Raw genomic sequence first — 14026 nt, forward strand, 5'->3', positions numbered from 1 at the left:
GACACAGAGACTTAGTTCTGGCCACAGAGCCATTAGGGCAGTGAGTGAGACCACAGAGAACTGACCAATCACAGAGAGAGTGGTGGACCTTTAAACTAATTCTGGAAAAAGGTATATATTACCTGAAGCTTCACTCCACTTCAGCTCCCTTGCCCCTTCCTGGCCTGGTTCCACCGGCGTGGGGGTCCCACAATATTTCTGTTCCTTTTCTCCCCAATAACCTTTGTCTTTCTCTAAAGCAATTTGCCTTCTCGCTTGCTTGCCTGAGTGACTGAAGTTCCTGGTGTGGCTTCTTGAGACACCAACCCATGGTGGCCTAGTGGCTGGGACTCAGCACTGCTACTGCAGCCTGGGAGCCGTTCCTGGCTGGGAGACTAGGCCTGAAACCCTGACATTTCAGTATCATAGCACCATGCAGGGCTAGGAGATTTAAAGCCATTCTGCTCATCTTTAGAACATGGGAAATACATATCCATATATATAATACGGAAAATAAAGTGTGTTTTGTAGCATAATATTTATTTCTGTGTGTGATAATTTCCATGCATTAATTTGTAATGAAAAGACCTGGATATAGAATTACTGTTAAAAATATTTTCTCTATATCTAAGGAAATTGTACTTAATTGAGTAAAAAGCTTTCACAAATAATATTAAAAGCTCCTGATCTTGTCAGTTCTTCATTTTGCTATGTTTAATTAAAATACAAATGTTAGCCTCTGTAAACTTTACCGAAGCATCATGTGAAATTAAATGGGGCAGTACATTTTTTAAAATAAATATTATTAATAGAATGGAACACTCAACAGAAAAGTACATTGTGAATATTTTATCAATTGAGTCCTTTGTTAAGTGATGATTATTGAAATTACTTAGTCAAATCAGGCCAGAAAAGGCAGAAGCCTAAGCAATAACAGACTATCTAAAGACTCCTTGCAGAACATACCTTCCCTTGCTGTGTACTCGTTGTCTTCAATTATTCGAGCAAGACCGAAATCTGCAATTTTGCACATGAGTGACTCAGAGACCAGGACATTAGCTGCCCGTAGGTCCCGGTGAATGTAGTTCTTCCTCTCGATGTATGCCATTCCCTCAGCGATCTGAAAGACAGAATACGGCTCTCATTTTAATATTTAAGGGAGGTGGCCACAGACGGCCAGAAAGGAAAACCAAAGAACGTGAGTTCCTGAAATCATTTCTTGTATATCAGTCTCATTCGAATTTCAAAAAGCAGTGAGTAAATGGATATTCACCATTTTGAGTCTTTTTTAAATAACTGCACCCCAAGTCTCCAATGAGGATATTTAGTTTTCAACTTGATTTTTTTTTTTAAGATTTATTTATTTGTGCATACAGAACTTGGGTACAGGCCAGAGGTGCAGGGGCGGCAAGAGGCTTCACCAGAGACAGAGTGGGGAGCAGAACAGGCAGATCGCCGAAGTACACTGCTGAGGGGAGCAGCGGGCGGGTCAGGAGAGGTCTGCCACGCCATGTGGTCACCTCCGGGGCAGGCGGGAATCGAACTCATGCTGAAGTGGCTTAAGCTTCTTAGTGCTGTGCTCTAACCCACTGCGCCACCAGGGAGGGCCCTCAACTTGATTTTTAATATCTATTCTCACAACATTTTCTAATGTATATACATAGAACCTGCTAAAGACTTCTAAATTCTGGCAGTAGATATATAGACATCATTGTCTTAGTTTTCAAATGAAAAAGAGAGCCTGAGAAAGCAGGAAGCTAACACAAATAAATGGCAGGATGTCAGGCAGAGGACACCCTGGATAGGCAGCATCCTCGGGTCAGGTTCATCAAAGCCCACAGTACCAGTTTCCCCAGTTCTTTCTGCAATCCCCTCCAAGGTGGCCAGAAAGCTCACCCCAGGACAAGTACGACAGCAAGAGAGGAACAATCAAGGACTGAAACAATAAAATCGGGGAGGCAAGCCATTTTTCATCACTTACCACACAATCAGAAATTTAAGGAAATCAAATAGGTTTTTAATGGAAAATATTTCCAGATGGCAAAGATAAAGGAGAGAGAGGGAGGGAAGTCCAGTCCAGACAAGCAGTTAGAGGCAAAGTTCTAATTCTGGTTAAGTCGCACAGGAACGAATGGGTTCTGTCAGCTTCTGCCTTGAACTCTTAGTGGCTCAGCTGTGAGGCCCTGCCATTCCGTACTCATTTGCAAAATCATCCTCATTTTTTTTTTTTTACCCAGTTCCAACTCTGGTTTCAGTCAGGTCATGTTTCCTAACAAAGGTCTGGCTGGCTCATCCATCAATACTAGGTGTGTTTCTTCCCCCTGCTAGAAAGCCTTTCCTTTTCCCAGTCAGTCCCAGCCATGCTTTCCTGAACTGCTCTTGGTAATTTCTCTTCCCTTTACCCCTTGGTGGTGAATTTGTGTAAAGCTCATTTGCACCTACTAATTATAGCTTTGTCATTATTTTTATGCTGTTTCATGGTGCTTATCATGCCAGAGAACAGACCTCTCTCTGTAGAAATCACATATCTTTTCTGTTCACACTTGATCTGTTAAAACCTCTGAACTTGTCACCAAACTTTTACCTGAACTAAAGAAAACTTTTTGGAAAATGTTGGGTTTGTAGTAGTCCCAGAATGCTATGCTGTTAGAACACGGCTGCAGCTGCTGTGGGAGTTGGACAAATGATATTGCTGTGGCCACAGAATCTGGCACATAATAATCCCTGTGTACGAGGCAGGACTCACAGTGCTGTCAGCGGGTGGCTCATGCCTGGCTGATACCAAGGAACTTTCTTGAACAGAGAAAATCGTAAATCACAAAGAACGAAAGAGGTTGGATTTTTTTCTTTCGTAGAAACAATACGGTAATGTACAGCTTGTCACTAAGACTAATGAGTGGCACTGGAGCAGGGCAGACATGTTGGAGAAGGCCCAGGCTCTGCTTGTCAGGCAACATGGGGTCCGATCCCTGCCTGCCAATTCGGTTAGATGTTACTTCTGTGAAGGACTGAGCTATAGTATTCCTCCACAAAAATATATTAATCCTTTGCGCAAGTCCAGCAAGGTCATTCTTTACTTCAAACGGGCCTTGAGACACAGTCTGAACTCCCTAACACTGTGGCCAAAGCTTTGCTGACTCAGTCCCTGGTGAGCCTCCTGCTTCCTCACTGCAAACATCTCCAGTCCAGCCTCCTGGTTTCCATACCTGCCCCTGCTTGCAACACCCCCTCCCTGCTCCTTTCCCCTGGACACTTCATTCTGCAGGTGAGCTGGGCTATCACCTCCAGCAGGCAGCCTGGCAGACTCCTTCCCCTCCAATGTTTGTGACCCATGTCTCCTGCTCCTTACCTGTTTACTTTTGATTATGACAGGAATGAAGTCACTTAGGGCAGGTGTAGAGTGTGTATATTTCTATTCTTGGGTGCTTAAGTAATACCCTGATCATTAGACACAAACTGGGCCAGGAGTTCGAAAGAGCCCAGTTGGCTATAATCTCAGCGTAAGTCTGAAAGTGCAGTTCACACCAGGAACCTGTGTGGGACACTCCTGCCAGGAGCTGAGTAAACACGCAGATATATGCCAGAGGACACTGACAAAGTACCAGGGACCCATATCGCTCATCTTGATAAGAGAGTAAGACATCTTGGGAACTTGTTGGTGAGACTTTATCACACATACCTAAATGCATACAAATCTGAATGCATTTTAAAAATGATTCTCTGAAATAACCGCAGACTTGCAACAAGCCTATTTACGTTGGCCTTCTTTTTCATGTCAGAGTACTTGAATGAGCTCATATTTCAAACAATAATAATAGTACTGTATTCACCAAGATCATGATTCTAAAACTTGGCATTAACCAAGTTGAATAAATAATAGATATGGGAGCAAAATAAATGCTTTCAGGTAGGATTTGCTTTTGAGGTCATTAAAGACTACAACTCTCCTCTTATGTAAAATTCATTCTTCTCTGGCCTACATGTATTGTTCTTTCTTGGTTTCTTTTTTAAAAAAAATAAAAAACCTTAATTTTTTTAAGTTGTATTTACTTTGGCTAAAGTAACTCCAGCTCCATTTTGCAATAGCAGGAAGAAATCAGAGACTACCTTGGCTAATGGAATCTAGGGTCAACTTTTGTTTCACAGAATACCTTCTTCCTCCCCCATTTGTTGACACTGTAGAAATACTTTAGGAGAGAGGCAGGATTTATACTTTAACCCTGGACTCCAAAATGTCACATGAGTAACAGAGATGGACTAGTTATTGAGATGCTTCTAGAAGTCAAAGTTTTCATTGAGGGCCCTCTGGGAGGCACAAGGTTTTAAAGCACAACACTAAGAAGCTATCAGCAGCCACTGCAGCATGAGTTCAATCCCCACGCAGGAAGGTGACCCACATGGCCCAGCAGACCTCTACTGTCTCACCCACTGCTCCCCTCAGCAGTTATATTTCAGTCAGTCTGCCTGTTCTGCTCCCTTCTTTGTCTCTGGTGAATCCTCTCATACCCCACAACTCTGGCCTGTACTCCTGTTCTTGAATGCATAAATAAATCTTAATTCTTTTTCATTGAAAGAATACTTTTGTATTGAGAAGAGGAAAATACTTTTGAAGTTTCCTCTCAGAATTCAGTTTTTGTTAGCCCAAATTCCCTCAGAAAGGGAATTATAAACTCTCCCCAATAGAGTTCATCACAGGAAGTACACATATGCTTATTTTGTGTTGTCTTATTTTGTCTGTTTAGAACAGCATTTCCCAACATTTTTTCAGTATCATACTAAGGAAGAAGAAATTAATTAGATTTATATTTTAAATTAAAGTTTATTTTTAGCAGGAGAAACAAAATACAAAGAAATAATATTTTGTCAGGTGAGTCTGAGCTGTGGTAGGGGACACAAACTATTGTAATATCTAAGATTTCCTTCTTCCCCACGAACAAATTTTCATTCCCCAAGGAGTGATGTGCCCATTTAAAAGGCAGGGTTTAGAAGCATCTTCTAGAAGCTAAATGGAGCAAAAGAGGTTTAAATCAGTTTGCCTTATGATTCAAAATAAGGAATTTAGGGTCTCCCTAGTGGTCTAGGGGTTAAGTCTCAGCACATTCACTGTGAGGTCCTGAATTTGATTCCCAGACAGGGACCTGACCCATATGGTGCAGCAGATCTCTTCTGTCTTTCCCATTCCTCCCTCAGCAGAGTATTTCAGTAATTCTGCCTGTTCTACTCCCCACCCTGTCTCTGGTGAATCCTCTCACTTTCCCTGGCCCCAACACCTTTGGCCGCATCCCACTTCTTGTATGCATAAACAAAAATAAATCTAAAAAAAAAAAAAGGATATGGGCTGTTCAAAAAGTAAATTAATAATTAAAAAATAAAAAAAGAGTGACTTAGCTAGATGATGCTATATTGTTGGCATGGATGAGGTTAAGACCTATCAGAATGAAAACAACCAGGCTAAAATTAAGGCAGCAAATTATTCCTTCATCCAAATGACCCTATATTCTATAAAAAAGCAATAACTGTCATTCCCTCTGGAACTGTGATGGGGCCAAAAGGAAATTACTTTCCCAGAGACACATCAAAGTTTAGTGGAATGGCTTGGAAGGGATTTTAATTTCCCTTTTGTGTATTTAGCAGTTAAATTAAATCTTAACCCTAGAGCCAGTATTTCCTAACTCTGACTGCATCTGGGGAGCTCTTAAACAATACCACTATCTGGGTCTCACCTTAAACCAATTCATCTTGAATCAGGATTCTGAGGTGTTGTCCGGGGAACCAGTCTTAGCCCTGTGATGCCAGGTGTGGTCCTCCAACCAGTAGCAACCTTGCTATCACTTGGGGACTTGTCAGAAGTATGGCATTTGGATTCTGATCCTGATTTAATCAATCAGAATCTGAATTTTAACAAGATCTTTGGGAAATCTGTACGTACTGAAGTTAAAGAATCACTGCACCTTAAGGAACATTCTACATAGATGGGACAAAATCTCAGCCTCAATGCATTGCCTATAAACAATTCCACAAGTGGGTGAAGTTCTCTTCATCCTTGGGACAGGAAGTCCCCACACGAGTCAGCAAAAAAGGGCCCAGATCAGGAGCTGGAGATGCCCCAGGACAGAGGGGCGCATGGGTAGGTGACAGCAGCTGGGGTAACCTTGGCCCAAGTCTGAGTTAATCAATTGTTTGGAACATAATGCTTGCTTGAGCTTCTGTTTTTCATAAAATATAGGGAAGACTCCTTCAGCTCCATGATTCCAAAACAGAGGAACCTGGCACTTCTCCCTCATTTCAAGGCTGGGCCAGAGCCATTTCTTAGAGGGCGTGGGAAACTGAATTAATCTTTAGGTTTTAAGTCATATGAGAAGATTTTCTTCATCTTGGGCCTGGGATGGAGAACAAGAGAAAATCCTAACTGGTCTAAGCTACCTGCTGATGCTAAACAAGTAATTAAAAATGTCTCATTTTCATGTGCTATTATCTAACTCTCAGTGATTCTTTGTGTAAAGCTACTGGAAATTTGAAATGAAAAGCACTACCCTTACCTAAAGTGAGAGCACTAATGTAAGAAGATAAAGTTAGCATGTTTTCATATTCCTGGTTTAAAGTTAACTGATTTAGATTTAGATAGACCTCACATCTCATACACTTCTGCTCAAATAGCACAGCGAATATGCATTTCTTAGTTCCCCTTTTGTACCTTCAGTGGAAATGTTAAGGGGAAGGATGTCCTAGAGGAACTCTGCAGAATTTTGTGGACAATTCTCAGCAGTATCAAGGAGAGAACTGCAAGGCCCCAAAGGCAGAGCTAAGCAGGCATTCTGGGACTTTGGTGGATAAACAGGGAGCCATTTTCCAATGGCACTCTCTCGCTGGGGCAACGACTCTCAGGACTCGTGACTGGGTGATATCCATTCGGTACTGGAGTTCCAAGTCAGCCTAGCTGGTAATATATTCTAGTTACCTTGTATCTCTCTCTTTCCCTGGGTTGTTACTTTTCCTTTCCCTTTTTGTAAATAAATCCATTATTGACCCTTTTGTGTGTGCCTGTAGTACAAGTAAATTTTTTTTTCTAAGATTTATTTATTTATGTACACAGAATTGGGGTACAGGCCAGAGGTGCAAGGGCGGCAAGAGGATTCACCAGAGACAGAGTGGGGAGCAGAACAAGCCGACTGCCAAAGTACACTGCTGAGAGAAGCAGCAGGTGGGTAAGGAGAGGTCTGCCAGGCCATGTAGGTCACCTCCAGGTGGGGATGGAACTCATGCGGAAGTGGCTTTAGCTTCTTAGTGCTGTGCTTTAACCCACTGCACCACCAGGGAGGGCCCATTACAACTAAATTTTAAGCGCACGGGTGAGGACCCACTGGCAGGCAGCCCAGTTCACACTGGGGTGCCCTGTAACAGAAATATATGATGATGATGTTTTCTCCCTCTGAAGTGTGTGTTTGTGTTACTGTCAGAAGGGCAGAGAGAGGGCTAGGTTAGAGAGTGAATTCTCTATTCCCAAACTGAGCCAGAAAATCAGACAGATTCTTCTGAAGTTCCAAGTACCCAGTACACAACGGAAGTTCTAGACATAGAGATGATATTAAAAATGTTTCATGAACTGAGATGGAAAAAGGCACAAAATGATGTAAACATAAACTATTATATTTATTAAAAAAAAACCAACAACCCCTCCCCCCCAAATGTTTCATGAGTTAATGTTTTATGAGTCATATGTTGTGAGGTACTAAAAACTAGAATTCCACTCTCAGGTGCTGCAAGCCTTGCAGAGAGGCCTCTCTGATGCATTTTGAGCAGAAATGGAGCTGGCCACTGGTGTGTGCCAAGCAACTCCCACAGCTGTGGAAATCAGACAGGAAGGCCTGCCATCCCTACTGCTGGTGTGAAGAAGGGAGAAGGATTCTCCAGTGCCCACAGCAAATTACACACAGGCATGACTTCTTCCAGGTGGAGTTGGGAAAAGGTGGGTTTCTGACTCTCCTCTGAGAGGGTCAATATGGACACATACCTCTGTGGCTGTCTAGTAACTCATGTCCATTTTTCAGTATGTCCACATACATCAATTCACACACACACACACACACACACACACCTGTGCACATACACAAATATCCATCTGCAGAAAGTTTTCAATTCCAGCCCTCTGTGAAGTACCAGCCTCTGCTGCACACTGCACACTGACACACCTACACGCGCACTTACCATGTGTGTGCCTCGGAAGGGAGCATTGGGCCTTGAACACAAAATCCAAAGTCCTATTTGTTTTGTAGATACAACTTTTCCAGGGTATATTTCAGAAATGTTAAATCAGACCCAAGTTTTCAGAAGCAATTGAGTTAAGCATACCCAATAGCAATGATTAAAGGGAAGTCTATGCTTCTATCCCCAAGTGAGGAGTAAATGCTGTGAGCAGCTGCAGCAAATCCTCCCCACACTCTGTGCATGGCCTGACCTGAGGAGTTTATTTATGGTTTACATACTAACGGGGAGTTCGAATAACCGCCTTTGCAAGGCACTTCTGAGTGAACTACAGAGGGCACTTATCTTTTCCTGTTTTCCTCAGAAACCAGTCAACCCCAGTGCCCACACATTGTACCCCACCTTTCAGCAACCTGTCCTCATCAGATGCTTAGACTCCCCTAAGAATCTGCTCTCTGAATGGTTTGCTCAGGACACTACTGGGTAGGATGCACAAGAAAATGTGAGTGACACTTTGGACAAATTAGTGTTTGTATGGATGGCCTGTTCTGGAAGTCTTGCTTTCGTGTTCTTGAGTCATCTAATTACTATCTCTTTTCAGTGAAATTGGCAAATAACAGGGTCTTTTGCTTAGTAAGTTATTTTATTTTAATGAAGAGAAACCCACATTTAAGTCAGACGAGGGAGGGAATAATGGAAAGAAAGGAACCTAATGGAGGGCTCAATGTGCTCCCTCAAGCAGAGCTAAAATCTACCCAGGAAATTCCAGCCTAATTGAGAAACTGGAACTGAAAACGCAGCCTGTGTTAGAATTGGCTGGTTGGAAAACATTTGTCATCTAGACAAACAGGGAGAGAAATTGAGCAAGAAAACTGCCCAAACTCTGGTTTCATGGGGTTTTACCTGTTCTCTTAGGCAGGTTTGCTTCAGTCTCTAGATAACTAATTCCCCATGCTTAGGAAAGTTAGAACTCAAATCATTAATTACTGTCAAAATCCCCAAGAAGTCAATGAAACAATAATAATTGATGGAAATTGAGCCAATGAGCAGCAAATGGGCAAAATCTCTCTCTGAGGGTTTCTCAGGGTTTCTGAAGGGCCCTCCTGAGGGTCAGTCCCAAGCTGACCTAAAAAGACCACTTAGTGACAACAGAAAAACAGAATACAAAGAAAAAAGAGAATTTACAAAAAGAAAGTTTAAGTAGCTTGAGCACATCTCCTCTGTGCTCCAAATCACAGCACTTGTTTTATAATTCTTGAAAGTTTTTATAGGAACAACTTTCTACCTATTAATACTCATTGATCTTCTATACTGGATCCTTATACTTAATATTAGGGTTAATATACTTAAGGCTTAATTTGGATAGAGAAAGGTAGGGAATAGAGAACACATTCCTTGCTATGTTGGAGGGTCAAAATTTCTTAGAAATTTTGTTTTAGTTTTCATTGACTACTTGAGATACTATTTTTCATTATTTTCAAGTTACACTGCTAAGAAATAAGGAAGTTTATTACTTTGATGATGAGGATGGTGATGCTGGGGGTGACAGCTACTAGTGCTGACTGCCTGTCCTGCTCAAGCCCCTTGCTAGTTTTCTATAACCTATGAAGCAGGCAACTTCTAGCAACCAAATCACCCGAGTGCCATCACCATAGTCCAGTGCAATCCCCACCCCCACCCCATTTTTGGTCGTATTCCCCACTCCATCCCCATAAAATGTCTGGTATATAGTTGTTCATTATTATTATTTTCTCGCCTGGTCCATGATACTCCGGCTAAGAGAAAAACCATGGGGTATTTTTCCTTTTCTTTTTGACTTATTTCACTAAGCATGATCTTTTCCAGCTCCATCCATGTTGCTGCAAAAGTCATGTTTATTTATTTATTTATTTATTTATTTATTTATTTATTTTTGGTTGCTGAGTAATATTCCATTGTGTATATGTACCACATCTTTTTAATACAGTCATCTACCTTTGGGCTTTTGGGTTAGAAAACTAGATAATTTTTTAAATTACCAAGTTGAAGTTTACAGTCTGTGAGACCACATCCATAGCTTCTTAGAGGCAACTGCAGCACTACATATACAAACTTAGGACTGGCAAGCTTTTCTGTGTAAATCAGAATTGAATCAATCCAATAGCATACAAGAACCCACAATGCCTCAGGGAGCCATGATTTCCAAAATGGCTGTTGCACTAAACAACCATATCTAAATCAGTAAGTTTCCAGGAAAGATAATCACCTTTATCAAACAAGGAATAAACATACATCCACTAATTTTAATAAACTATCTCTTGCACAAACTTGTTGAACCATCCCACACCCATAAGGACCCATAAACAAACAAATAAACAATACAATCAAGTTAAATAAACCAACAAAAAGAAAGAAAATACTCAGTGTTGGTATGGAGGTGGGGAAATTAGAACCCTTTCCTATGTCTTGTGTATTTATTTTTAATTTTTAATGACAGCCATTATTTTTTATCCTCATTTGTTTTCTTTACAATATAGGATTTTCATCTAAATTGTATGGTTATCATAGCTTTTCTGTGCTGATCAAAATACCCATTGTCTTCCACCACAGTTCACTGTGCTCTCCTACCACCCTGTTTTCTCCCCTTCTCTTCTCCCTCTCCCTTTTTTCCCCTCCTAGACACCTCAAAACTACAGCGTTCAAAAACTGGTTTTAAAGTTTGTCTTCGTTAACCTATATTCCACATAGAAGTGAAGCCATCATGTATTTATTATATTCTCCTTCTGGTTCACTTCACTTAGAATAATCCTTTCCAGGAGAACCCTTCCAAATGTTGCAACTGGTATGGAAAACAGGATGGGTATGCCCCCCAAAATTAAACAGAATTACCATATGGTTAACCAATTCTACTTCTTGGTATGTACCCAAAAACTACAGGAAGGACAGACATTTGTACACCCCTTTTCATAGACGCATTATTTATAAAAGCCAAAAAGTGGAAGCAACCCAATGTCCATCCAAGGATGAAGGGATATGCAAATGTAGCAGACGCATATCAGAGAACTGTACTCAACCATAATAAGGAGTGAAATTCTGACATATGCTATAACATGGAAGAAGTTTAAGGACATTATGCTAAGTGAAATGTCAGCCACAAAAGGACAAATACCTAGGATTTCATGCAAATGAAGTGCTAAGATGTTAAATTCATAGAGAGAAAACAAAATGGTGGCTGCAAAGGGCTTGTAGGAGGGAAAACAGGAAGTTTTTGTTTAATGGGCACACTTTTGAAAGATGAAGAAAGTTCTAGAGAGGGATGGTAATGATAATTACATAACATGAAGGTAACTAATAATGGAACTGTGTATTTAAAATACAACTGAGATGAAAAAAGTACAAAATGAAGAATGACCTAAAAAAATATCACCACCACCTGTGGCAGTGGACTTACAACCAAGGAAAGGGTTTGACAACTCTTAGTGGCAGCTGGATGGGGCAGCCCAGTGCCTAGCCAAGCTGGGAAGTAGTCAAAGCTTCTCCTGTACTACTTCCTCCTCCCAGGATTCTCCTCAATCCCACCTCAAGTAAAACTGGCCAAGATATAGATGTATAATTTGGGATTGCCAGGAAGTAGCAAGATAATGATGCCTCAGGGAGTAGTTTGATAGTTGTGACTGTGGATGGAGAGTTTAGGGTGAGTCAACTTGGGTTTATATAAAATGTTTCTTCTCAAAGTCTCAAGTTTTCCACTCTATAAAATGATGAGAATAATAGTGCCAACATGGCAGTGTTAAGGTGAGATGGAAAAGAATGCAAAAATGCCCAATGCAAGGTGGTAGTTATCACCACCATTCATAACAATCATCATAATAATATCCTCACTAGCAAAATGACCAAAATCCAGATTTGGGTCATAATGACAAGCAATAAAGCCAATCTTTTAGAACCAAGTGACCACAGGTGGGAAGATGCCCACAGAGACAGGTGTTACCTCACACATGCTGACTGGCAGCCATCTCACTTTTGCTGAATGGTTGACATCAACCTTGGGAGAAGCTGTACGCTCCAGACTCTGCTTCAGTGAGTCAGACTATATCCACTGCCTAAGGAAGTGAAGAGACCATCTGCCAGTGATGCCTTCCCCACTCCCAGCTATTCAGGGAAGAGACTCACCACTTCTGTACATCCAGGACAAAGTGGTCTTTGTCCAAATTAATGGCACTGTGGCATGAGAGACATTTTTGCTTTCCCTACCCTTTTTTATATCATTTTTTTCCTATCACTGCAATGATATAAATGACCTATCCCTTGACCTGTGACTGATGAACCATAATTGTTATTTTGAAAGGAGAGGAAGCAAAATGTTCCCAAGTTACCCTGAGGGAGAAAAGTTTTTCAGTTTTATTTCCAAACTTTTGTGGGTGTTCTCGGATGTACACTACTGACTGGCTCTGAGGTGAAAGGGGAACTATCTTAATTGACCCCAAAGCACCACAAATTTACAAACAATTCACTACTTGCATGACAAATTTTTCTCAGTGAAAGCTGTGAATGTTAAGCAAATTACAAGCTTTTTATGTAGATCTTGTTATCTAACAACTGAGGCTGGACAATAAAAGGAAAAGATAAAATAAAGTTCTGTCCAGAGAAATGATTTTTTTAAAAGATTTATTTATGCATACAGAACTGGGGTACAGGCCAGAGGCTCAGGGGCAGTGAGAGGATTCACCAGAAACAGCTGTGAATGTTAAGCAAATTACAAGCTTTTTATGTAGATCTTGTTATCTAACAACTGAGGCTGGACAATAAAAGGAAAAGATAAAATAAAGTTCTGTCCAGAGAAATGATTTTTTAAAAAGATTTTTTATGCATACAGAACTGGGGTACAGGCCAGAGGCTCAGGGGCAGTGAGAGGATTCACCAGAAACAGAGTGAGAGCAGAACAGGCAGATTGATGAAGTACACTGCTGAGGGAAGCAGTGGGCGGGTCAGGAGAGGTCTGCCGCACCATGTGGCTCAGCTCTGGGGCAGAGGTGGGAATGTGGCTGTGGCTAGCTTGCAGTGCTGCGCTTTAACCAGCTGCACCACCAGGAAGAGCAATGTTTTGTATTGAAAAATTAGAGATGCTCTAAATGTTCATCAATAAAGGAATATTAAGGAAGTCACTGTTAATAGGCAAACTATTAAATAGTAATATGTATTTACATGTTTATAAGGTGTTTTTAATAAAATGAAAAACTGTAACATTCAGTTCAGTACATGTGTAATTTGTAATTCATGTGTAATTTGTAGTTCATATGTAAATGATGTTTGGTGAATAGCTAACAAAAAATGGCAAAAGTTTTAAAGAAAGAGTTAAAAAAAAAGTAAACCTTAAGAGAAAAATAAACATAGGAAAGAATGCTTGACTTCATCTATATTAAAGAAATATAAATTGCAATAATCAAATACTAAATTTTACCTATAAAACTGAATTGCGGAGTGTTAATATCCAGTTTCGGCAAGCTGATAAAGCAAAACTTAGTCTTATTTTTAGAAAGACCTTCGAAATAACTATCAAAATTTAAAGTAAAAATTTATACATAATTTTGGTATAGTAGATCTACAGAAAAGCGCATCAGATGTCATTTTTATTAAATAGGGGTTTTATTAAATCAATGCTTATTTATTAGAACCCAGTGATCCTTCAAACATGTTTGTACAAATATACAAAGATATGTAGAAAAGGTTCATCACCATGCATTGTTTGCTAATGAAAAACAAAATAAAAAACTGACATTGATTATAAGGGAATTGCAAAATAAATCAGAGGACATCTGTACAAGCAAATATTAAGCAGATTTAAAACTATAAGGAGAATCATTCT

At 40.4% G+C, this 14026-nt stretch overlaps 1 protein-coding gene across 2 annotated transcripts in view; it reads right to left on the reverse strand.

Annotated features, from left to right (window-relative positions):
- The window catches only part of LYN (LYN proto-oncogene, Src family tyrosine kinase), a 109760-nt gene that overhangs the window by 11721 nt on the left and 84013 nt on the right, over positions 1-14026 (reverse strand). For both annotated transcript variants that reach the window (XM_004679871.2, XM_004679870.2), the window contains exon 11: positions 946-1099. In XM_004679871.2, the coding sequence (XP_004679928.1) occupies positions 946-1099 (154 nt within the window). The remainder of the gene's footprint in view (positions 1-945; positions 1100-14026) is intronic.

Source organism: Condylura cristata, unplaced genomic scaffold (genome assembly GCF_000260355.1).
Source record: "Condylura cristata isolate star-nosed mole 26May11 unplaced genomic scaffold, ConCri1.0 scaffold00009, whole genome shotgun sequence".
In the NCBI taxonomy this organism is placed as follows: domain Eukaryota; kingdom Metazoa; phylum Chordata; class Mammalia; order Eulipotyphla; family Talpidae; genus Condylura; species Condylura cristata.